General features: G+C 34.9%; 1 protein-coding gene across 2 annotated transcripts; it reads right to left on the bottom strand.

The window, feature by feature from the left end:
- Positions 1 to 292: 292 nt before the first annotated feature.
- Positions 293 to 27,066, bottom strand: SPA2_1 (component of the polarisome; the record flags this gene model as incomplete). Of its 2 annotated transcripts, XM_051212605.1 has the most annotated exons (21): positions 293 to 1,516; positions 3,577 to 3,602; positions 3,717 to 3,770; positions 3,816 to 3,872; positions 6,636 to 6,704; positions 7,584 to 7,640; positions 7,907 to 7,975; positions 8,100 to 8,141; positions 8,555 to 8,611; positions 10,595 to 10,633; positions 12,934 to 12,996; positions 14,225 to 14,290; positions 15,644 to 15,682; positions 16,692 to 16,760; positions 18,911 to 18,964; positions 20,388 to 20,429; positions 21,738 to 21,794; positions 22,802 to 22,861; positions 23,126 to 23,185; positions 24,962 to 25,009; positions 27,018 to 27,066. In XM_051212605.1, 20 exons carry the CDS (start codon positions 27,064 to 27,066, stop codon positions 3,589 to 3,591), a joined length of 1,065 nt encoding a protein of 354 aa, XP_051072873.1. In that variant the 3' UTR covers positions 293 to 1,516; positions 3,577 to 3,588. The 2 variants fall into 2 exon arrangements, with proteins under 2 accessions (XP_051072873.1, XP_051072874.1); XM_051212606.1 differs by lacking the exons at positions 3,577 to 3,602; positions 8,100 to 8,141; positions 12,934 to 12,996; ... (8 more) ...; positions 24,962 to 25,009; positions 27,018 to 27,066 and having other exon boundaries at positions 8,555 to 9,914; positions 9,966 to 10,689.

Genomic DNA, 27,066 nt, shown 5'->3' with positions numbered 1-27,066 from the left:
ATAATCAATTTCCGATAGAATAGTACCATAATACAATTGGATTGAAATTAATAAATGTAAAATGATAAATCGCAGCTCATTTGTTTACTTGGATGTATATATATATATATATATATATATATATATATATATATATATATATATATATATATATATATATATATATATATATATATATATATATATATATATATATAGTTATTATGTACTAAAGCTGAGTTTCATAGCTTAAATTACAGACCGATCTTGGTCAAATGAACATTGAAAACTACTAAGCTTTGAGCAGCTGTTTCTTCTTAGTAAAGGAATCTTCGGCATACACAACTTCACTACAAGGGATTTTACGCAGTAACATCAGCCTAACCTCCAGACCATTGAACCGGTATCCACCGGTGTATATTTCGAAATTCGGCCAACTTAAATCTAGGGTTCCTGAGTCACTAGTCCATACCTCTGTTCTGTAAGATTATTAAAGGTAAACACTTCATGGAGGGAGTATAAGCACATTCATTCTGGAGTTTCACTCATGTATGCTCGCATCAAAGCGATACAAAGTCCATGGTGATCACCAAGTTCTTTCGATAGTAATAGAGAACTTTATCGTATTTTGAAATAAGATAGTGATAGCTGAAAATATATCCTGATTTTCTAATCAGTACTCGAGTTAATGGTGTAATGGTAGACCATGAACGTTTTCAGAGTAAAGTGCATACTAAATTATTATCTAATAGTTGAATCCATGAGTCGATTAAACCTAGATAACCATGGAGAACCTGGTAGCACTGGGCAGCCATCTCGTCCTAGCATGGGATTCTTCAGCAGTGCGCATCCACGATCCTGCTTTGCGAGGTTTAAACTCACGACCTTCGATGTGGCGCGCGAGCGCTTAACCTCCAAACCACTGAGCCGGCATACGACGGTGTTAATTTCTAACTCCAGCCAATCCACGAAATTGCACCAGCGTCCATCATTGTCTTCAGTGAGTTACCATCTCACAAAAGATCTGGCTAAATTAATTGTTTTATCTGACAATTTATTATCATTAGAAAGTATTTTATTAACTATCAGTTTACACAACACAATTATAAGCGATTGTATAACTTCAGAATGAAATTGACGAAAAGAAATCTATTGCACAAGCAAGTAGCTATCAGGACTAAGCAGCTGAGTGGATAACCCGATGGTATTTGAAGCGAACGATGCTGGATCCGAATCGCAGGGTGAAAATCAATCCTGAGATGCAGGTACATCCAGCTGATGTGTTCCAAATAGTACGAAACGCACTTTAAACCGGATTTCACCGCTAGTCATCGTCCATCTTTGCTAATGATTTGAACTGTTGCAAAATCTGTCAACACAATACACAACGTTATTTTAACGAAAAGACACTTGATTAAAATGAACAATGATACTTTTTTTGGTTTTTCAGTGAATGAAAAAGTTAACAGAGTCTTTGTTAAAACAGTTTGAGAACAATATTTTGTTTGGTTGAAGTTTCGTTCATGCTTCTGGTTTCCTATAGAAAACAACAAACGTATGGACAACTTATATTACACTTGAATTCATATGTCAACAAGTAAACTTTTATGTTTGTAAACACTTCTAAACAATTATAAATATATCATTGACACCTACAATGAAAGTTAATCAGAAATTCAGTTTAGATCAGATGATTTTTGTGGGATCTACTGAGTTGATAGATACCAGAAACCTTATTCCGAGAGGTCCAGAGAGAGATGAAGAGTGACAGAGACTCCAAGTAATCTTCGAAGATGAATAAACTAATACTAGCACTCGGACTGATGGATAAACCATCTAAAGTAACGATCGGACTGGGCTCTAACTACCCTCTGATTACGCCATAAACTACTGAACTGTCAGTGGATCTAAAAAGTCTGGCCTGTCAAAAGTAAAGGAGAGCAGCAAATCCGTCTCTATTAACCTTGGATATTTTTCACCGTAGTGATGCAGTTTTAGAAGTAAGCTAATATAACCACTGGTTTAAGTTTGATGGTCGGACGTCATCTTATCTGACTTGTTTTGATAGCTGACCGTGAAACTTTACATGACGGGTTTAATATCCCCTTATAATTAACACAGAAGAATCGGTTTGACTAGTATATTAACGAAAATACAAGCCTCTTTATCCGTATGATGACGAAATTTTGGGTTTGATGGGGAAATCTCAAGATCTTAAACTGGTTTTAAACTTGAATGTGAATGTATTAACAAATTGCTCACTCTTCTTCAGGTTTTTAAATATAAGCAAACTTAATGGCACACGACAACAGTCCTATTTCTTGACTCTGAGGCATCGTTCGTCTGTGTTAGTCAAAAGCTCTCGTGATAATCTTTTTGGTTCAAATGCCTACCAAAGCAGTAAACACATTTTGCGAATAATCTTTAATAGTGAATATTTGCTTTGGCCAAAGATTGTAGTCAGGTGTAACCAGAATCGTCATGTAATGTTCATCAGTGATGGACACCATTCAACGTTCTTAATTATTTTATTTATAAATATTCCCTTATGAGTGACGATTTCATCATCTCACTTATCATGAGTTGATATTCTCACAAGTAATGCACTAGTTGACCTAGTAAATCTTGACAAAGACGGGTGAAGAAGCTGAACACGAGACTGAGTAAAGGAAGCTATAAGTTGTGATCGATGAAGTTGGTTGGAACATGTGCTTCTTGTCCTGATTCACCAAATGCTTCCACTGGCTGCTGTTAATCCAACAAACAGCCTAATCAGGTGTTAGCGCAAGTTTATGAAGTCACAGACTGTTGTTCCGATCCTATCAGTAGGTGCAGCTCACATAATTTAGGCAAATGCGTTAATCACGATCACTATTTAGAGTTGTCAAGGTGTTGATATGGCTGAGAATCATTCACTCTTTATCTCCCTCCAGATTTCGAACTTCAGTAATCCTCCATGCCAACGTTTCCACTCCACCAATTCAAACCATATTCACAACGTGTAATTTTCATGACTATCATCTCTAGTATACTATTTCAATCTATATTGTTATTTTCCTCTCTGTATGCTAATATGGTTTAACTGGTTGTACCAATACATACCGACACTAGAGTCTAAGTTAGTGGCAGTTGAATGATTGACGATTGCAACAGAACATTCATTGTCGTACATTTTCAAGATGGATTGTTAAGGAGTTATTTCATTCTCGCTCTACAATCATTTTTGATTGTAAGACATGATTTGATGGTTTATTAAGTAAAAAAAGATCATCTGATTTTAAGTTGGTGCATTCCTTAAGACATTTACTGCCTTGAGTATATCCGTGATAAATACTCATAGGTAGTGTTACATACTATAAGAAAACCGAAACAGTATCCATTAATATAAGCAAAGATGGATAATGACTAGCAGTGGAATCTAGTTTGACGCATGTTTCGTCCTATTTGGCAAATGTCAGCCGGATGTACCTATATCTCAGAGTTGATGTTCACTCTGGGACTCGAACCCAGTACCATACTATGAGATCCAGATACATCTCACTGATGAGTCCTAAATAGGATGAAAATCGGGAAACATTTTCTAAGGAAATCACTCACATTTTTAGGTCTTTAAATTGAGTTTACTGAAGAAAAAAAATCAGAATTATTCAAAATGGTTTGTAAATAAGACAATATTATGATACAATCACAAGTTCATTTCTGTATTATGTAACAGAACCTTTAAAGAGAGTACTTACTTTCTTCTCGCATTATACTTTCATAGATTTGTATTCTTTCTTTTAATGAAAGTACTTAATAAATTAGTTGATTATTATTAAACAATAAAAGTCACTTACATTCAAGGACATCTATTCTTTGAACTTCTTTAGTTGTCAATATCTTAAGATGATCACCTGTAAATCACGATAAAGATGAACTTAATTTTCTTGAAATTAACAGTGTATTCTATTTGTTGAAAAGATCCAGAAAAAAGCCAAAAACAAATGCTCTGAAAACATCGAGAAGCATCTTATTCAATCAGAATTCAACTGAAGTTTTGCCAGAAACATCTAGAGTGTGGAAAGTCACATGCGGAATTTTCGATAGGATCATTACCTATACTGCTACTATGTTTAAGTAAGCTTCTAGAACTTACTGGAAACCCAATGCCATCTGAAATACGATAGAAGGTCTAGATTTTCTGTACATAAACTTTCATATTTCACGTCTAATCTCACGTGTTTAAGTCGCTTTTTAGATCTAGCCTGGAGAATACTAGATGAACGTAGGAATCGAATCTAGCGTTCAATTGGAAGACATATCACTATTAAACAGATCGCAACTATAAGTTAACTAGCCCATAAAACACAATGAAAAAAACTTGGTGATCTGATATTCAAAGGGATGTTTTTGTGTAAACACTTCAAATTGCTTTCAAGAACAAATAAAATAGAGAAGCATGTGATAATTTCCTAGGTTACTATGTGTATGAATGTTTGATGGAGAATTTCAAAACGCTATTTTGGATACCTGTAGATTCAGATTAAGCTGTTACTTTGTAGAGTACTAGAGAGATGACTTTGGTCATTGTAGTATTTCTAACATACAAATTACTAATACAAAGTCAAATGTCAAATGTGAACATTTACTCTGAAATGCAGGTATATCCGACTGACGAATCCCAAATAAGACGAAACGCGTATCAAACTGAATTTCATTGCTTGCCACTATCCGTATTTGCTTATAAATCCGAATTCCAGATTTAAAAACAGAGATCTGTTTGATCTTCGTATTTGTAACAATGTGATCACATCTGATAAGCATTTGGTAGGAGAGATTTTTGGTTTGAATATGGTAATGCAAATCGGTCACTTCAAAGAGAATACCTTCTAAAGAGTTTCTTAAAATCGCAACATCGGGTACAAGTATCTGTCTTTTGTTTCAAGTATTTAAGTGAGAGTTTAACATGTAGAGACTAAAATGACCACAGATCTTGCATATCATTTCATTGAAGATTTACTGAGACGACTTACTTAAGCTGAATAGTGATTTAATAGTTGACTGAACGACAATCATAAAATAATTAGATCTTATCTACTTTCCCATTTAGGATTAATCATCGGAGATATCTTTCTTAGAAAGCTCTAAATACATAGATTGAATCGTTTAAATTTGGATTCTCATCATGAGAATTATATACAAAGAAGGTGAAGTAGCCATACGAGTTCTTTCTGTAGATTGATGCAATGTGAGATTGAAATATCACAGTAAACACTCACGTTAATTATTATGTGACATTCAGTCATTCATAATTACAGCGAGTTTTGGAACAAGGATAAAGCATCTTAATGATACGTTCTAAGACTCAGTCTAGTTGGATCACCTGATTTATTTCAAGAAACAATGCTGAGGATCGTACTTGTCCGAAGTCTAAATTGAGATGGTGTCTACTGCAGAAGTTATATTACCATTTTATTACACATTTAAATGGCACACTATTTATCCCGTTCTGTAACACTAGTCACAGTGTAAATTAAGGAAGTCACCAATGGAGTTCCAATGTACACTCGTTAATAAGTGAAATTTAAAATGCCTCAAGAGGACCATGACTTTGAACAAGTTTTCAAGCCAGGGATCGGTGAAACCAATTTTAGTAAACTGAGAGTTCTTTTGATGAATTCAATAATGAAATTTTGAGGTAAACTCTTCTGAATCTTATCAAAACATTCTGAAACAATATATGATGGATAATAAAAGACACTTCATAGATCTGAGGTTATTCTACCAGTATAAAATTAGACACTGCTGACTAAACCTAGTTCAGATTTAACATGGGCCCTAACTTATTTCTGCTGTAGTATGAATGGATGAATCAACAATTAGCACGGAAAATAAAACCTATACAACATTTTTCTCGTTTTATTTTGTTAACGTACAAGCAAGCCCTGTTTACAAGCAAAGATGGATAGTGGCAAATAGTGGAATACGGTTCCACGCGCGTTTCGTCATATTTGGGACCTGTCATCTGGATGTACCCACATCCCAGAGTTGATGTTCACTCCAAGACTTGATTCCAGTACCGTTCGCTTCAGACGCCACCGCGTTATCCACTCAGCTACTTAGTCCCGATAGCCACTTTTTTATACAATCGGGTAAAGTTTAAATTCACTTGGTATTATTTACTTTGATCTCCCCATTGATGTTAAGGACTGCAATTGATCAGTCTCTTATTGACATATGTGTATACTGCTGACGATTCGCAAGTAAGACGAAACGCGCGTCAAAATGGATTCCCCTGCTAGCCACTATTTATCTTTGCTTATAATTTGATAATACTATTTTATTCAAACATCTTAGAATCACATAGTGATTTCATTATCTCGTTGAAAGTTGAAATGCTACATACAGAAAATTAGATCAAGGGACGAGTGGAAGATCAAAGAACACATAACATCGGTAAACTGAGATAGACATGAGAAGAATGAATAACAATTGAATAGAACTAGAAGGAAAGACCTAGGACAGAGTGGGTTGGAGTGTACTGGTCGGCAACCTATTCTCCATAGGGAGTAACAGGCGTAAGTATGTAAGTAACATACAGACAATTGACCATTATGTAAACTATCGACTTTAAATGATAAACACAATTCATTGGTATTATTCGTATAAAAACTTACTTAAATCTTTAAAGTATTTTCCGAAAGCATCACGGTGTTTTTTGTCTACAGCTTGATAATCCGGATGTGCTATAAATTATAATCACAGTAAAACATCGCTAGTTAAGGTGCTAGTTATATTACTCAGTGAAACTATCATTTATAGACAAGTTTTTCAGAGTGTTCATCTATCTACTAAGGCTAAATGAGGGTTATAAAGCAGTTTGAATAATAAGAATTATGATTCACAGTTGATGATTATGGTTAGGAATGAGATTTTGGGTTTTCATTAGGAACTATCATCAGCTATACTGATCAGTATAGCTGATATTTAGGCGAAAATGCGAAAATTCAGCGGATATTTAGGCGAAAATGCGAAAATTCAGCGGATATTTAGGCGAAAATGCGAAAATTCAGCGGATATTTAGGCGAAAATGCGAAAATTCAGCGGATATTTAGGCGAAAATGCGACAATTCAGCGGATATTTAGGCGATAAGTCCGTAATTTGTCGACAAAAAGGCGAAAAAGGGGAAAATCCGCATTATTTCCCCCGGGCAGGCGAAAAAGGCGACATTCTGGCGCGTTTTCCCCTATATTTCCCCTTTCGCTACCATAGCATTTACCCCTTTATTTCCCCTTTTCCCCCCTTTATTTCCCCTTTTTGTGTTGTTTGGGGAGATGGTGATTTGTACCTTAGTTTCTGATAGAGTTTTGTTCTATAAGCTGGATGGCATGGTTGTAGAATATTCATCATTCCACTGAACGACATCATCAACACAAACTTTAGGTAGATTTCTATCATCGAAATCAGCTATCATTCCAAAACTTTATTTAACCAAATGGATGAGTGAACTTCGCGCTAAAATCCGAGACCTATTATCTTATACATGATTGGTTCGTTCATAAATTATAGTGTCGTCAAAGATAAAATTCTTTACTTCTCAATTCACAGTAAAATTAATACTTACCAAGAAGTAGGTTATTAAAAGCTTTATTCAGATTCTTGTCAGACTCATCTAATTGCTCTAATGTGATATTTTCATAAGTGCAAAAAAAAGTGTACAAAAATGAATTTGTTAAGGTTATGAAGATTGTTGATATCATTAAGTGGATTAATGTTAGATTATCGTTTAAAAACTGACAACATTGAATGGTCATTTCGTCCTAGTATGGGACTCGTCAGTTGTGTGGATTCATGATCCTACACACGGGAATCCAATACTTAAACAAAATGGCTGTTCAATGCTTTCAATAATATAATGGTGGATCATCTAGTAAAATTACTATTCACTTTTATAGTCATTGACTTTCTGCCTGAGATCTTCTATTTCACGTTCCAAATTATGTCGTTCATCTGAATCTAATAACACAAAGAATAATTGGTGACATTATGTATGATGAATTTGACATTATTATTCAAGCATAAAATAGTACATTTTACGTATGTAATGGTATGAAGTATTTTAGCTTAATTATCAACGTACCTAATGTGTTTTTGGCTTTAGTTTCAAGGTTCTTTAAATCATCTAAAATGATGATAATAGACCATGGATACTAATTATACTCGTATGTAATACGTTGAATAGTTATCATCGATTCAGATTAAACTAATCTTACTACACATATAGACGATTAGATCAATTGAATATATCTTGGAAACTCATACGATATGTGTCAATATCATGGTAAGATTTGATAGTTTATTATTACATTATATGTGTTACTTACTTCTTTCCTATATAAGATACTTATTTAAAGTAATATATTGTGGGTTCAAACCTCACGAGGCTGGATCGTGGATAGGCAGTGTTCAGGAATCCCGTACTAGGACGAAACAGCCTTCAAGTGCTTTCAGGTTTTCCATGGTGGTCTCATGAATTCAATTATTACACTACTATATTATTTAAAAGTGAATACATTTGAGGACATAATAACTAACATTCGTAGTCTTCAAACATTTCTCGGATTTCATTATTGTTTTTCTGCTCTTCATTAACTGAAATAAAATTAATGAAAGATTATTATTTCAGATTAATGATTCAATGAATGATGGGAAAAAACATGACTATGAGATGGTAGAGAAGATTTGTAGCTCAGGTGGATGATTTTGATGGAGTTTTGTTCTTTGAGCTGGATGGTTTGTTCATGGAGCTTTCATCGTTCTTCTGAACACAAATTTCAGGTGGAAGAAAGTGCCACAACCAAACCATTCAGCTGAGAGAACAAAACTCCATCAAAAACGTGACCATACACAGACTGTGTGTGATACGTCGACAACAAACAATAAATTGCCATCAGAGTTTACTTAAGTGCAAAACAAATCTTACTAAAACATCAGATTTCATGTGTCTGAATAGATTATTTGTTTTAGTCCAAATACTCATTTCTGGAGAAGAGCTGGGAGTGGATGGGGCATACATTGAGGAAAGCACTTAACTGCGTCACAAGGCCAATCCTGACTTCGAATCCTCAAGGTCAAACGAAGACCAAAGAACACATTACGCCGAGAAATGGAGACAGACATAAGAAGAATGAACAACAATTGGATAAAACCAGAAAGGATGGCGGAGGACAGAGTGGGTTGAAGAATACTGGTAGGCTGCTTATGCTCCACTGGAAGTAACAGGCGTGAGTGAGTAAATACTCGTATCTAAAAATATTACTCAGTTCAAATGATGGAATTGATTTATGAAGTGTGAAGCTCCCCCAGATGCTAAAATGAGATCACACCAAACAAGATTCTAACAGACTCATTCTTATTGAGAAAATTTTTTCAAGCTAAAAATACATAAAGACTGCAACCGTCAAATTAAAAAAAAACTAACATTCATCCTACTGCAAAATCAGGTGACTATCGGAACTCAGTGGCTAAGTTGATAGCGTGATGACGTTTGAAGCGAGCAGTACTAGGTTCGAGTTCGAGAGTGAACATCAACTCCGAGATGTAGGTACACCCAGCTGACGAATACTAAATATGAAGAAATGCGCATCAAACTGGATTCCATTGCTTGCCATTATCGATTTTTGCATAATTAAATGATTGATTTGAACAAATGTGCTTTCATCGAATATTGTGTAATTCTCATACTGCAAATATTATCAACAATTTTTCCAATAATCATATATCAAAATGTAGTACGTTACCTATGAAAGTACATATTATACCTGTATTAATCATCCAATATTCTAACATTCATATTAAGTTACAATGAGACTGCGGTTTTGCATCACGTCGGACTCATCAATGTAGAATTATGGTCTACTTCGTTATTAGTACTTCTCTAATAATAGACCTAATCCTAAAATTGCAGATTTTCCATGATGTGACTACCTAATCTATAATATCTTACGTGAAAGTCACATCATTGTCTGCTCTGACTAATCGTATTATAACAATCATCAGTATATGGTGTAGAAAACATTTGGGCTGGAGATAGGACAGTATAATTAATCTGAATAAAATGGATAAGTTACACATGAATGAACATGCCCGCAAAGTCGAGCCATGCTATTCGACGAATTAAATTTCAAATCAATGTTACCGCGTCGATCATTATTGATGTACGTTTAGTGTTATATGTTGAAAGTCTGTTTTCCCAGTTATCTCATGTTCAGTTTTGAGGTTTGTGGTTAGGATCCAATACCACTAAACATACTAGCAAAGATTTCTGCACACAAATCATAAAGCATATATTTTACATCATACTATAAAGTGATTTCCTATCCGGGCCGAATAGTTCAATGGTAACGTCTTTGATTGTGGAGCTAAGAGATACGGGATCGAATTCGTCAGGGAACATCAGTTCCCTGAATATTATAGTTACTAGATTACATACTATTAAAAAAAGAGGACCAAGAAAAATGATAGTTTGATTGAATGTGCATTAAAATAGGGAATTATTCGGTTAATAAAATGTGCAATAAGTTCTCATGAATGTATATGTATCGGAAATCAATTAAGATGCCACATAAATCTCACGTTGTGGGTTCGATTTCCATAAATCCTGTTCAACCGCCTCTATTATTACATTTAAAAAAAACAACGTATTATCAGTAAATATAAACAAAAGATCGATATTGAGATCAGTTAAGTTACATTTTCATTCGCTTATATGACATATATTGACAAAAAATATAAGATGTCATTAGGTGGTTAGAATGACTTGGAATTCTGGAAGAACTCTATTCTACTTACATACTTACTTACGCCTGTTACTCTTCATGGAGGAGAATAGGCCGCCCACCAGTACTCGCCAATCAACTCTGTCCTGGGCAATACTTTCGAGTTTCTTTCCATTTGTTATTCATCCTTTTCATATCTACTTCTATTTCCCGACGTAATGTGTCCTTTGACCTTACTCTTTTCTGCCTTCCTTCAGGATTCCAAGTTAGGACTTGCCTCGTGATACAATTTGATGATGTCCCCAATGTATGACCCAACCAACACCACCATATTTTCCTGGTTTGTTCTCTCCCATAGTAGGCTATTGCTGATGGTATCTGGCAAACAAATATTCAGTATCTTACATTGACAATGGTTTACACACACTTATACATTTTTGATAATCGTTGTGATAGTTCTCCACGTTTCAGCTACGTACAGTAGAACAGTCTTGGCCTTCGTATTGAAGTTTCTCACTTTGATATTGGATCACAGTTGTTTTGAGTTCCATATCAATCCTCGCCCGTACTTCTGCATCAGATCCTTCTTGTTCACCGATGATGCTACTGAAATACGTAAAGCTTTTCACTTCTTCCAGAATTTCTCTATCGATTGTGATTGGGTTGGTGTTCTCTGTGTTGAATTTGAGTATCTTGTTTTTTCCTTTGAGTATGTTGAGGCTTACTGATGAAGAAGCTGCTGCTACACTGTTTTTCTTGACTTACATTTGTTGGTGTATATGAGATAAGAGGGTCAGGTCATCTTTGAATTCCAAATCGTCTAATTGATTCTAAGTTGTCAGTTCAATGAATTATTCATGCATTAATGTATATCATTTCAATCATCTTGAATATTTCTAAAACATTTAATAAGTCCGACTAAAGCACAAACAATGAATGTGATAGAATAAAGTGAACTCAATTCATTTCAGGGTTTCTTGTCAGCGTCTTACAATCCAAACATAATAGTAATAATCATAAGAAATCAGGTATAGTTTTGTTATATCTCGATGAGAATAGTGAAGGGTAACTGTTTATGGAGCATTTCCGAGATATTACTATACTTATATTTTTATTGTGTATATGTTAAGTAACTAATCTATGCATATTCATGTTCCTCTTATTACATGCTTCATTTTGACCCATAGACTATTATGATACGATTTACTATTCTTGAGTTATGCTCACTCTAATAACAACAGTCTCCTACATTCACAGTCACTTTTGGTTAGATCTTGGTACAATTGTGTATTTTCTATTTTATGGTAAGATGTGGTCTGTTTGGGTTTGTATATAAACACAGTAAATTTGAATTAGAGGACTCATATTGCGGAGGCTGAGATTTGTTTTCGAGACTTAACAGGAAGGGCTAGGCAGGAAACAGGACCGGTAATGACTGATGGTTTGATTTTATAAAAACAGTAATCTATATTTATATTCAATGAGTATGGTGTTTAACTTGCTTATTCTGGGTAGCTTCTTTCTTACGAAAAGACGTTGGAAGTGGATAGAACATACATTGCGAAAATCATTAAACTGCACTACAAGGCAAGCCCTAACCTTGAATCTTGAGGAGTAACGGAAAAGAGGAAGGTCAAAGAACATATTAGGTGGGGAAATAGAAGCATATATGAAAAGGATGAATAATACCTGGAAACGATTGCCCAGGACAGAGTTGAATGGCGAGTGCTGATGGGTGGCTTATTCTCCTCCACGAAGAGTAATGGGCGTAAGAGTTTGTCGTTTAAAAAAGTAAACCACTGACTAGGAAATACATTTTCATGTTAATTCACTACACTGTTTTAACTATAATGATAACCTATTATCTATTCACGTTTTGTATATGTGAATAGTGGTCTATAGTGAAATTCACGAAACAAGATGGGTTCTGTTTGAGAGTCTTTAACTAGCTGAATCTAGATCCTAGTGTCAATGTTCACACGGTTCATAATCTTATTATCTGTTGTTTTAAATACTAAATTGACTAGTCAATGAGGTTCAAAATAAACATGATGGGATAATACTAAAATGTTACCTTTACCTTAACCCTAACCCTAATTTATTTAAGAATCTTAGTCACATTGTATAATCATTGTAAAGTTAGGTACTATTGTATTCACTGAAAGATATACATATAAAGCTGACTGTGAAACTCACCGTAGACTTTTCTAAAGGTAAGTCCTGTTTCAATCACTTCCTTATATGTGCTTTTAATACTCACTGAAGTTGAAAAAAAAGATCAAGATAAGACAACTATAAAGATCATCACACGGAATACGGTTTTATTTAAAGACTTTGTTTAAGTTTTAACGCTAGTAATACTGTGATATAACTGTCCCTATCGTGACATATTTCTCCCCATAAAAAAAGTTTTTTAGTTAACAATAGTTATGTAGTAATTGCCTGATTCTATCAAGTTTTTAATGAGTTTACTTACTTCCTTACGCCTGATACTCCTCGTGGAGGAGAATAGGCTGCTAACCAGTACTCGTCATTTAACTCTGTCCTGGGCAATGCTTTCGAGTTTCTTTCCAGTTGTTGTTCATCCTTTTCATATGTACTTCTATTTCCCGACGTAATGTGTTTTTTGACCTTACTCTTTTCCGCTTCCCTACAGGATTCCAAGTAAGTCTTGCCTCGTGATGTGGTTTGATGATTTCCGTAATGTATGTCCTATCTATTTTCATTGCCTTTAACTGATTTCCTTCTCAGCCGGAAGAGGGTTTGTTCTCTCCCACAGTAGGCTGTTACTGATGGTATCCGGCCGATGGATGTTGAGTATCTTGCAAAGACAATTATTTGTGAATACTTGTATGTTATTGAAGATGGTTCTAGTAGTCCTCCACGTTTCCGCTTCGTACAGTAGGACCGTCTTGACGATTCTGTCTTTCATATTGATTGATGGTTGTTTTGAGTTCCGTAGGTTATTCAACTGTAGGAATGCTGTCATTACTTTGCCAATCCTTGCATTCACGTCTGTATCAGATCTTCCTTGTTCATCGATGATGCTTCCCAGGTACGTGAAGGCTTCCACCTCTTCTAAAGTTTCGCCATCAAGTGTAATTGGATTGGTTTTCTCCGTGTTGTATTTGAGGATCTTGGTTTTCTCCTTGTGTGTGTTAAGACTTAATGATGTAGAGGTTGCTTCTGCACAATTTTAAATAGAAGTAACCTTAATTGTATTTCATTAATTATTGAATTTCGTGCAAATTCACTTGACAACTACTAGATGATGTAATAGAAGTCTATGGAATACTAAAATTCTTTAAGATATTGATCATGTAGCTCTTATAGTCACTTACCAAATAGTACCATTTACCATCAAGAATGAGATCACTTAATGAACAATCGTATATTTCAGCTTACAGAATTCACTATACAAACAAGCTTATAAACCGATAGTCTTTTATTTTAAAGGTTTACTTATTTGAAACTTTATTAAACATACATTTAGATTCTTTATATTGTTGTTCAGTTTGTCGCAGAGTTGATTGTCTATCATAAAGTGATTTCCCTTTAGTAGAATAAAAATGAAATCCAATGATTAATACAAATAATCTAATGTTTTCATCATGATGATTCACATTTCAATACATAAGTGATTTGTGCTTTATTTTGTACACGTTCACGATCTCATACCGCGGGATTTGAAACTAAGACCTGTCAGTCTGGCGCAGGAACGCCTAAACTCTCGATTATTGAGTTGATATCCAACGGTGTTAATGTTTAACTTTAATTAATCCATGAAATGAAGTCACAGCTTATGGTTTTTTGATTATCTTTTACTCTTTCAAAATGTATTTTGATTTTTACGATTAACGATTCCTTCGCACAAAATGACGATTCAATCAAAGGCACCAATTGTTAGTCAATAATTCAGTTTTCAATATTATGTGCTGAGTAGTAGTAGTAGTAGTAGACTTTTTCGCAAAGACTTCAGGATTTCCGATTAGGTTATTAAATAAATACAGAGTAAATTGATATACAAGTACATGATCACTTAACAATATCCCTCAAATGTCATTTTCGTATTGAGAGCTTCTTGAGAAATGACATAGTTTTATTGAATATAAATAGAAAATTAATATTCTCAATGATGAAGTCATAGGGTTGCTTTTACTGTTAAACGTTGAAAACCCATAATGATTACATAACTGTTCACCATTGTAATAGGTCTCAAAATAAACATAGAGAACTTGTATGAGACCATGAATCATACAATTACTATTTACTTGTATTTTATAAACTTTTTGGGATAAGTAAAGATGGGTAGTGGCTAGCAGTGAACGCACGCTTTATCCTATTTGGGAATTGTCAGCAATATGCACAGTATGCATATACGCCGATAAGAGACTGATCAATTACAGTTCTAAACATCAATCGGAAGATATAAGTAAAACATCAACAAGTGAATTCAAACTTTACACCATTGCACAAGTAAGCGGCAATTGTGAAACAGTAGCAGGGTGGATAATGCGATGACGTTTGAAGCAAACGATACTGGGATCGAGTCACGGAGTGAACATCAACTTTGCGATACAGGTACATCCAACTGATGAGTCCCAAGTAGGACGAAACTTGCGTCAAACCTGATTCCATTGTTTGACACTATCCATTTTTGCTTATAAAACTAGTAAATTAAGGCGATACGCATAGTATGCACATATACTAATAAACGACTGATCGATTGCAGTCCTGAATAACAATGGGAATATATAAGTAAACATCGTCAAGTGAATTTACTGGATGATTTCACATAGTATTGAAGTAAGCTTCAACAGTTATTAACCAACATTGACTTTCACAAATTCTTACTTCAATATTGATTAATAAAACTTTATTCTTAAAATGGATGTCAAGTACTTACCGTTATTTTTGGATGAAGGTTTCATGTTCAAATATGTGTCTGCATGAAACAAAAAACAATAGCAGTCAATGTGAATTTGAAAGTAGTATGTATAGACATTTTGTCTTCATCAATTTATAATTTTAACAGTTGAACCCATTCAAAAATTTATTTCCAGTATGATATTTTGTTGGGGCAGATCCAGAAAACTCCTCGTAAAAAAGCCAAAACGAAAGGCTCCGGAAACACTGAGAATCATCTTATCCAATCAGCATCTACTAGACGTTTCTGCAGAATTCCAGCAGAACATCAATAAATTGACAAGTCACATTCGCATTAGTGATTGAATGATTACCTATGCTGCTACTATGTTCATTAGCCCCTCCCAGAACTTTTCGAAAACCCAAGGACATCTGAAACACTACAAAACCTCGAATCTTTCGTACATGAACGAATCTTTGAAGTATAGAGTTTCTTCCATGGTTTTGCCTTTCCTCTCGTGTTGACGTCGCTATGTAGATTTAGCTTAAAAGTTGCTAGGAAGGCTTAGGAACCGAATCTAGCGTTCAATTAGAAGATCTATCACATTTAAGTAATGTATGTTCAATATGCAACGGATAAACTCGAAGAACTTCATCTGTGTAGATCGGCTTCCTATGTAATTGAGTTTCCAGTTTTCCTGTGTCGGTTCTGGTTGTTATTGTACCAAAAATGACAGTTCTCTGTTTGACTTATATTGTGAACTTGATGTCACGGAAGACTTTGTTAATCAGCTTGAAAGTGGAAGCCACAACGACTTTCAGTTATCAGTGCATGAAATTGTATTCAAGAACATGAAACCACATATCCTGTTTGAAAAAACTGCTGATTGAAGATTATCAAGTTAGGCTAATGCAACCTATTTTCTCGTAGATCACCATGAATATTCAGTGGAATTTATATAATTATATTACATATGTAGTAAGTATACTCATTCATAGATATAATGGATTGATATAGTTTCTTTATTGGTCAAGTGAATTTCATTACTGATTATGCGATGTTGAAAGGTTTTATATCTAAAACCTACTGGTTGCCAGATCAAAGTTTAATCTCGCATTCCACTTCTTCTCTATTGCAGATTCTATTGAACTAAAGTCTACAATAGATGAGTGAGAAAAGAAAAGATTAGTCGAATGTAGTACTCTGATTACTAGGAATTACATAAAAGCCAACTCCAATTCATTCCATCAAGAGTTGATCAATCAGTCAGCTACAACGTAGGATCAGGCACATATGTGCATCGATCTAAGTTGTCACACCTTACTCATTAGCACAACAAGATGAACACCGAATTCGTCGAAGTAGTTACCTCAATGGTACTAATATATGAAAGATTGTATATAAGGATATAATACAGAAACAAATATATAGTTGGTAGAAAGAAAGATATGAAGCGATTTTAATCACATGGATTATGGAAAGGAAAAGACTGTATATACGCCACGCGGACCCCAACTAAACTGTCTGCATCTATCAACATGGCTCATAGTAGAAGGTAGTGGCTTCAAGTACTGATGCCAGATTTTGGTTCGGCCGCCCTGAACATTCTTCCAACCACCCCCAACACTAGTTAGTCAGTATTGCACGTCGTGGTAATCGCTGTCCAGGCATACGTAACACGTAGTCTAACCATCTCAGTCGATGAAGATTCATAACCTCATCAACTGATTTACCATCATTCCCTAATACTGTGAGTCTAATCTCGCTATTACTTACCCGGTGACTTCAGCAGATGCGAGCAATATTTCTAAGGTATCTGTGGTCAAATGTTAGTAGCTGACGAGTATCTTCTACTCTTAATGACCAGATTTTGAAGCCGTAAACTAGAATCAAACAAACTGACGTACAGTACACTGATATATAATATAGGAAAAAAAACATAAATATGGCTAGTTGTTTCTGTCTAATACAACCTCATTATAAAAGCTACTAAGCAGCCTACTATTGTGATTTGCTTAATTCTTGAACATGAAAAAATGATTCACTTTTAGTCACATTGTTTTCCATTTGAAAACAATCACAAGTTACTGTGACAGGTTTCATTTCAAAGATCAAAACATTCGGAAACTAGATATAGGAATTTTGTATACATATGAGACTTATGCAATATAATGTATGGTAAACGTCAAATTATAACATAAATAGATGTTTCGATAGAACAATGAGAAGATGGAGTTGATCGGAAAAACTTGATGATGTATTTGCGCTATACATTTCGAACAATCTGGTCACCCACATATATTTGTCAGGGCATTTTTTAAAATGAAAATTAATAAAGGTCAATTCAATGAATGTTCAAGCAAAATAACAAAAGGGGGGAGAGAAAGAATAATAAATTGTCGTGTTATCCTAGGCTATAGAATGACTTAGAGCCTAGCGCAAGACTGATAGGTCCTGTGTTCGCATCCCGCGAGGTGAAGTTGTGGATGAGCAATACTGAGGAGTCCTATACCAGGACGAGACAATAATCCAATGCTTCCAGGTTTTTCATGGTGATCTAGCTTCAATTGACTCATGATCTCAACTGATGAAAAGACTTAAGGATTACCAAGGTAAACTCAAGGTCACGACAAATTGGTTATGTACACATAAAGGGGGGTTTAAATAAACTCAACAGTTGTTCTTTGACAATTTCTATACAACGTTCTAAAAGCTGTATTAATTGTCAATTTTGTGCTCCATTTTAATTATACGTTAAAAAATGCCCTGACCAGTATATATATGTGTGTGACCAGATTGTATAGCGCAAATATATCACCAAATTTTTCCGATCAACTAGATCTTCTCATTGTTCCATCGAAATTTATCAAAGAGAAACTCATTACTTTATAGAAATAAATGTGTTTAAGGGCGGCCTGCTTGAGCATCTGGGCTACCTATTCCTGCCATCTAGATATTTCAACAAGTTATCTATTGTTGTTTGTTTTAATATATCATTATGTTTATTAATCGCATAACCTATTCTGCTGCGTTTCTGAAAAGTGTACAACCTTTCGTTGTCAAAGTTACAGAAAACTCAATAAGAGACAATATGGTTGCTGGCAATGTACAACGAAAAGAATGTACATTATTCAGTTGTTCATTCACTGAAGTGCTAACATCTAACTGGCGTTTCCTCAATATTTATCGCCAGGACCGACCAAGAAGAAAGAAACGGAAACTTGTTGAAATACTTTGCGCTGAGAATTCTATATTGTACCAAAATTATAATATTGAATAAAGCTAATAATAATAATAATAACTTACGATATTCATAGACATCTGAATTCTTCTTTATACTAGATACTCGTCCATAATATTCTGATAAAAGTGGTAACATAGACTTTTAGGTTAATGAAATGTTCATCTTTGTTTTACTTTTCTATCAATTATGTATAATAAACATCAAAATAACTTCTGATTACTAATAATCATTTCATGAAGTCTAAATTCAATTTATACAGCGTAATATAATGCATGTAACTAGTATATCTTGGTCACTATCAGATGGTGATCTGAAGCTATGTCAACTCCTTTCTTGGTCCTCTTGTCTTCCATTTACATTATGAATTTGTCTATGATACAAGTGTGATCGGTCTGATTCCGTATAATGTGATCCGATGAGACCCATACAGCTTTGTGTATAGGTTTATGTGGGAATATTGTGCCATCTATAGACAATTTTTTGAGTGTACATAGATTATCGAATCTCACCCCATTCTTGTTCCTTTCTCTCAGTTCATGTTGTCCCATGATATCTTCATAAACGTTGTTTGCATTACGTCTTTGATGTTTAGATCCTCCACCAGGTCATTTTCCTGGGCACTTCGCTATGATCGATTGCAGCCTGTCCTAGAACTGATCTTTATCATCGACGTCGCTATCATTGGTGGGTGCATAACATTGGGTATTATTCATTGTAATACCCTCATTCTTCGTTTTTAAAGATGCTTTTATGATCATTAATCACTGAGATTCCCTTCCCATAAGTAATTTTTGTGCTTCCTTGAACAACATCAGAGCAAATGCTTGCATGCGCTGGGCATATCCTTCTTTTTGACTACAGTACAGAAGCATCTCCCTCGAATCTAGTATTTTTTGTCCAACATGAGTCAAACGAGTTCCACTTCTCATTTCCATAGCTGTCTGACTGGTTCTACCAGTCTGACACATTGTCCGGACGTTCAGTATTTCAATAATAATTGTTGATCTGATTGTTAGAAGAAACATCAGCTGTGTGACTTTCAAAGAATCTCGCCTTTCATCATGAAGCATCATAGTTCTTCCTTCACTAGGAGGGCGGATTTTAAATGGTCTAACTTTTTTAACCTCGTTAATGTATTTTGAACAGGATAATTTTCAACGGGATGGAGTTGCTGACATCATGTCTAACCCTCTTCCTTTACACGCCCTTTGGACCGGCAGTGACCCTAGAATAGCTACAAACGCAATTAATCCAAGTTTAATCATAAAATAGTATTGAATGTAAGTCGTGTGAAAGCAACACCGATCGTCGATATTCCACAGTATATTTTGATATGATAAACTTTCGTAAACTGGGCACACATCTACTCCAGTGAATACAACAACGTTAAAATTTGCTTCATTCTACTTATCTCGAAATTATCTATTAGATAACATCGTGGTTAAATTATAAATGTGTCAATATGAGTGACAGAATCCAATTTGCCACAGTTATTTATTAGTTATAAATGTGAAATACACACAAAATGAATTGACTTACCTGAGTACGTCTGCAGTAAATTACGATCATTGGGACTGATATCTGTATTTGGTAAAAGGTACTCGAATGTTAGTCTTAGAAACCGAAATGGCATTGTTATTTAGAGAAATATTACTCCGTCATTCTGTTGCACTGATAATGCATTTACAAACCGTTTGTCCAAACGCAAACATTAAATTTTGGATGATATTTGCTAATTGCATATGGTTGTATTTTGTTACTCATTCCCCACTAATTAACCACCATGGAGCCCATGAACTGTGGCAAAACCAGAGCGTTCCTAAATTACTTACTTAAAACGATAGCCTCAATTGAAGCATATGTTGCTGACCGATGATCTTTAATCAACACAGTCTTGGCACCTTTACAGTCCATGCTAATTACTATTCATCATCCTTACATATATTTCCTTGTTGGCTTGTTCACAGACACAGTCAATTATTGGTTAAACTATCTCGTCAAAAGAATAAGAGCATATTTCTTAAAAACATCACAAAAAACACTATCCAACTGATGTTGGTTGTCATAATTTGCAGGTTTCAGTGACTTCGTTTAAAAATGTAGAGTGAAAATTTCGACTTCGACTAGAAGTGACATATATTTTGAGGTTCAGATATCCATTAGTCGCAGAAGTGTTGCCCTTCCATTTTTAATTCTTGCTTTCACATCTAGATCAGAACCACCGGTTTTTGATTCACAGAGACAAAAGCACCTCTATTACATCAAACTGCCCAACTATTTATTCACGTGAATGTCATCGATCTAGTTCTGTGAAGTGTGTTGTGGCGAATCCCATGTAGCATTGTGTATGTGTTTGTGTGGTAATATGGATACACCTATAACCAATTCTTTTTGAAAACACATACATCTGCAAATAACACACCAGTTTTGTGCGTTTGTCGCAAAACATATTGCCTCATAACATATATTCATACCTGATGTTATCCATTTTGAACACCCCGGTTTGTAGTTTGTTTTCTTTTGCCTAGACTGTGTCCAACCAGCTTCACTCATTGCAGACAATGTCTGATTGTATGTTCTCATCTACAATGTTCACCAAATGTCATTCACAGTCTCATAACTTGATTGGAAATTTCGTCCACTTTTAATAACTGCTTCTCTGGTTGTCAGAACGAGTATCGATATCATCACGTCATAAGAGTCCCGAGTTTCATCATGAACTGTCGTAGTCACTCAATAGGGAGTCTCTTCCAAACTCAGGACACAATTTCAATGGTTTCCTTGATTGTCTCTGATCAAAGTTATTCTATCGACGTTGTTAGACAATTATCATCAGGTATATTTTACAATATATTTGCAATAAATAAATAAACATACACATCAACCTACTTTCGAACAGATCTAAAATCCATTTAGCTCCATACAATTCTTCTAGCCTCATTATTTCTATGAAACGCAAAAGCAGTACAAGGATATCAGTGAATTCTGAAGAGAAAAGCTGTTCTGTAAACATCTAATTCATCTGATCAGTGAATAGCTTTACTGACAAGTGTCTAGACGATTTAGAATTAGAGTTAACATGTATTGGTAATGTGAATGATATCTGTCGGCAAAAGATATAAATTGAATTTAGTTTTCTGGCATATGAATTTGCAAGTATAGAGGTTGTGGAGATTATTAAGTTTTTTGATTGAGATCATGAACCGATTGATGTTAGACCATCACAACTGAAATCCTGGAAGCACTGGTGTCTCCTCATTAGGACGAAACGGCCGTCCAGTGCTTCCAGGTTTTCAATTGTGATGGTCTAACATCAATCGGTTCATGATCTCAATCAAAAAATATGAATTTGCAGTTGTATTTAATCGTTATCATGTTGAATGAAAGTGTAAAAGCTGAAAAGAAACCTTCTTTTATCGCTCAAATATATGATCATGACTAAATATAAAACACTGAATTGAGTGATATAGAGCAATAGTACACTATTTATATTATCAAACAGCATAATGTTATCAGTATGGGGTTGCAGATATTATTATGTTTTCGATTGAAATCATTAATCGATTGATGTTAAATCTCCAGTGTAAACCTGGAAGCACTGAAAGCACTTTACGTCTTATTGTGGGACTCCTGTTTTTTGCGCACTCACGATTCTGCTTGCAGGACTTGAACGTAAGGTTGTCGGTCTCGCGCGCGGACGCCTAACCTCTAGAACATTGAGTAGGCATCTAACGGTGTTAATGTGTAACCTCAACCAATGGGAAAAACCGGCCGTTCAGTGCTTCTAGATTTTCAATGGTGGTTTAACATCAATTGGTTCATGATCTCAATCAATAACAGAACTTCTGTTGTTTCTGAGTAGATTATTAAAAATGATGAAATAAACTATACTGAATCATCAGTTACGTGCTAAGCTGTAAAATATTTATTCAGTAATAGAATATTGAACTCACCGTCTCGGAATTGTTTTTCACCATTTTGAATCGAGTATAAAATTAGTTCCTCTATTTGAACTTAATAACAAAAAATATATCAGTAGGGGCTTTTTGTGGATATTATAGGAATTTTAATAATTGAAATCATGAGTCCATTGAAGGTAGATTGCGCTGTACTGAGGAGACTTACAATAATAAGAAATAGCGGTTCAGTGCCTTCAGGTTTTCCATGATGGTCTACCTTTAATTGACTCATGATCTCAACTAATATATGCATACAGGTATGTGAACTTAAATCATTCCCACTCAATACGAATTATCTATCCATTTTGAATGACTTACGTTTTTCCCTTTCAAGAGTTTTGATACTTTCAGTGTAGTCTTTTAGTTTGAAGTATACATCTATGGTATATGAAGAACATGTTATGAAATAGACATTTTTCAATTCATAGGTTTAGCTTCACATGTATGTATACATTTAATTACTATAACGAACAACTGAGAGAATTAAATAAATGTCTTTTGTTTTTGTCACTTAGGTGAAAGTAAAGAGTGATTATTTGATACTGTAGAAAGATCGGTAGGTGGTGTGATAGGTAACCATGAGTACATAGTCTCTGCTTAATTACGAGAAAGCATTTGATATTTTGGACAGACAACATTATGGAGGCTTGTTCGACATTATGGCGTGCCTGAGAAGATAGTCAACATCATACAGGATGCTTATGATGAATTAAACTACAAAATTGTGCACGGAGGACTGCTCACAGACTCGTTTGAAGTAAAGACCTGTGTCAGGCATAGTTTCTCACCTTTACTTTTTCTCTTTCTCGTAATGATCGACTGGATTATGAAGATATCGATAACTGAGAGCGAATCATGGGATACAGTGGACAGCTGGGATGCAGCTGTACGATATAGTCTTTACAGATTATTTGGTTATTCTATTGCACACGCAACAACAAATGCAGTAGAAGACGACCAGTGTAGCAGCAGCAGTAGGTCTCAACATACACAAAAAGAACTCCAAGATTCTCCGATATAACACAGCATGCACTAATCGAATCACACTTGACAGAGAAGCTTTGGAGGATGTAAAAACCTTTACATATCTGGGCAGAGTCATTGAAAAAAACGGTGTATCTAATCCAGATGTGAGGGCGCGGATCGACAAAGGAAGAGCAACACATCTACAACTGAGGAATATTTGGAACTCAAAACAACTGTCAACCAGCACGAAAGTCTGAATTTTCAATACAAATGTCATGACAGTTCTACTGTATGGGGCGGAAACCTGGAGAACTACGAAAGCCATCATCAAGAAGATACAAGTGTTTATTAACAGTTTACTGCACAAAAAGCGTCGGATCTGTCGGTCAAACACTATCAGCAACAACCTACTGTGTGAGATAACAAACCAGATTACAATTGAAGAAATTAGGTAGAAGCGCTGGAATTGGATAGAACACACATTGACGAAAGCACTCCACTGTATCACAAGCAAAGCCCTCACTTGAAATCCTGAAGGCTGAAGGAAAAGAGGAAGACTAAAGAACACATTACGCCGAGAAACCGAGACAGACACGAGAAGAATGAATTACGACGGAATAGAAGTAGAAAGGAAGGCCTAGAACAGAGTGGGTTGGAGATCGCTGGTTGGTGGTCTATGCTCCATTGGGGGTAAAAAGCGTATGTGAGTGAGTAAGCAATATTCACTGCTTTTCAAGCTTTGCTGATCAATGAATTACTCATTTACCAGTCAGCCTAATCTTGTCCTTAATGTTTTCTGTGTCTAAACGTGGATGAATAGTTGTAAGCCAGTTCTCTGGTGTACAGCACGAATTTGTATGATCAATAAAACCGTCCATAATTCGTTTTAGGCAAACTACTCTCCGTTTATTGTGATACGAAATCGAATGTTATTTGGTTTTCTTCGAATAAATTATGCAAAGAAATTCACTAATATGAACTGACACTATCGATCAGTTTGTTTATGTCAGCTTAATCATCTAACTCTATCCTTCTTTTTGTATTTTCTTTCAAATTACAACTACATTTCAACTTTTGAATGTTGTAAAAATGCAACTTGATTATATTCAAATATCATTGAATAACCAATAAATCATACGTTATGAGTATGCAGTTACAAGTAGAACCCCAGATTACTCATTATCTTACCTTTGAGTTCTCCACTTTCACTATCTGCTGTCACCAGATATTGTACACCTTTAAAGTATGAAATAAATCGATATTTATTTTATAACATAACATTATTGATATAAATAAAAAGAAGAACAAGTAAAGTTAGTGCGGAGCAAACAAAATTCTGATGTCTATGGTTTTCCGGTTAAGTTGTAGACAATCATTAGATATTTGACCAATGCAGTTGCCACTCACTCGTTGTGGTCGTTATTTCAATAAATAGTTACAATAAGTAGTCATGTTGCTTTATTATGATCCGTGTTTGCATTATAAAACCAAACTGATTCGGATGTATGAGCGATATTGATAATGTTTGGTTGTTTGCTTAGTCAGACTTGTAGATAGTCTGACGGGCGTAAGATGAGTTCTATATTCTCCTATCCTTATCATTACGGATTGTTGTCGATTTTGTTGAAGAAATGTATTTATATTCTAATTAGGTTAATCATCTGTTCTTGATCTGAGTTGTGTTGAAGTCATGTAGAATCATAGACACTGGGAAGCAATTTAGTGTAGTTAACGTTCCATTTATGTATACAAAGAAAATTGAACGTTATAACAGATTCATTCTAAGTCAGTTATAAAGAATGATTGGGTAGGTTTCTTTCCGACTTTCATCTGAAAGTTAAGGCCTCTATTGTTTTAAACTTAAATCAAACCTACTATTTAAGAATATTACTACTTTATAGAATTGGACGTTCAGCTTCTGAATAAGTTTCCCAAAAACGTCATTGAATGCCGGTTCGATGCTCTAGGGGTTAAGCGTTTGCTCCCGAGACTGAAAGCCTTGAGTTTGAATCTTGCGAAGCGGGATCATAAATGCGCACTGCTGAAGAGTTCCATAACATAACGAAACGGTCATCCAGTACTTCTAGGTTTTTAATGATGGTTTAACATGTATCGGTTCATCATCTCAGCCAGAAACTTAATAACCTCTACAACCCTATACTGATAAATTCATTTTGATTTCACTACATACAATGAACATGGATTTTCAGATATGATCATTTGGATGCAAAAATAGTTAGGTAATATACACAAGAACTCAGGGTGTTCTATGAAAATATGTGTTTCATAAACTATTCTTGACTAATTATCAGTGTCGTAAATCTCAATAGTGTGAAATAAAAAAATGTATACAACAAAAGGAAAAGTTGAAATTGACATTGTGGTGTGTGCTACTTATATTGACAGAAGTAGTATGTGATGTTATTCGTTAACAGAATGTTTGACAGCAGAGAGACAAGAGGATCGAACAGTAAAGAATGGAAACAGAATGCAATTTGTATGAAAATGTAAGAATAATGAAGTCTGAGTCATTTTGAGACAATTTGTGGACATTTTGCAAATTACGTATTTTCACAGTTTGAAATCATGAGTCAGTTGAAGCTAGACCACTATTGAAAACCCGGAAGCCAGTATGTCCTGGGTTCGAGCCCCGCGTGGCACGGGATCGTGGATGCGCACTGCTGAGGAGTCCCATACTCGGACGAAACAGCCGGCCAGTGCTTCCAGGTTTTCAATGGTGGTCTAGCTTCAACTGACTCATGATTTCAATTTGTGAAAATTTCTAAAAATCTCCACAAACCCCTTCTGATAAATTACGTATTGACTATTTGATTGTTAGATCTTATTAACAAGTCTTGTAATTTTGTGTTAAATACATTCGACTGTCCCGCACTGGTGTTCTTGTTCACTACAACATCATATCAAAATAAAGAGTTTCTAATCATAACATTTTTTAAATCTAAGCAAAGATGGATAATAGCTAGTAATGGAAACTAGTTTGACGAGTGTTTCGTCCTATTTTGAGGTACTGGTCAAATAAAATTGATGTTTTTTGTGGGACCTGTATCCAGTACCGTTCGTTTCAAACATCATCGCGTTATCGACTTAGTTATAGCTTATAAATTATATAAGTATATCATCATTAAAGACTGGAGTGTAAATAAATTATTGTAAATCTTATTGAAGGGAGGAAATATTTCCCCATATTATACAACACAATTCATAGTAAATGTTGTTTACTTACCAAGATAATATATAACACTAACTATTGCTTGCACAAAACAGGCTTTCAT

The sequence above is a fragment of the Schistosoma haematobium genome, chromosome 1 (assembly GCF_000699445.3).
Source record: "Schistosoma haematobium chromosome 1, whole genome shotgun sequence".
Lineage (NCBI taxonomy): Eukaryota > Metazoa > Platyhelminthes > Trematoda > Strigeidida > Schistosomatidae > Schistosoma > Schistosoma haematobium.
The sequence above is the reverse complement of the archived record's forward strand: the minus strand, read 5'-3'. Positions and strand labels throughout refer to the sequence as shown.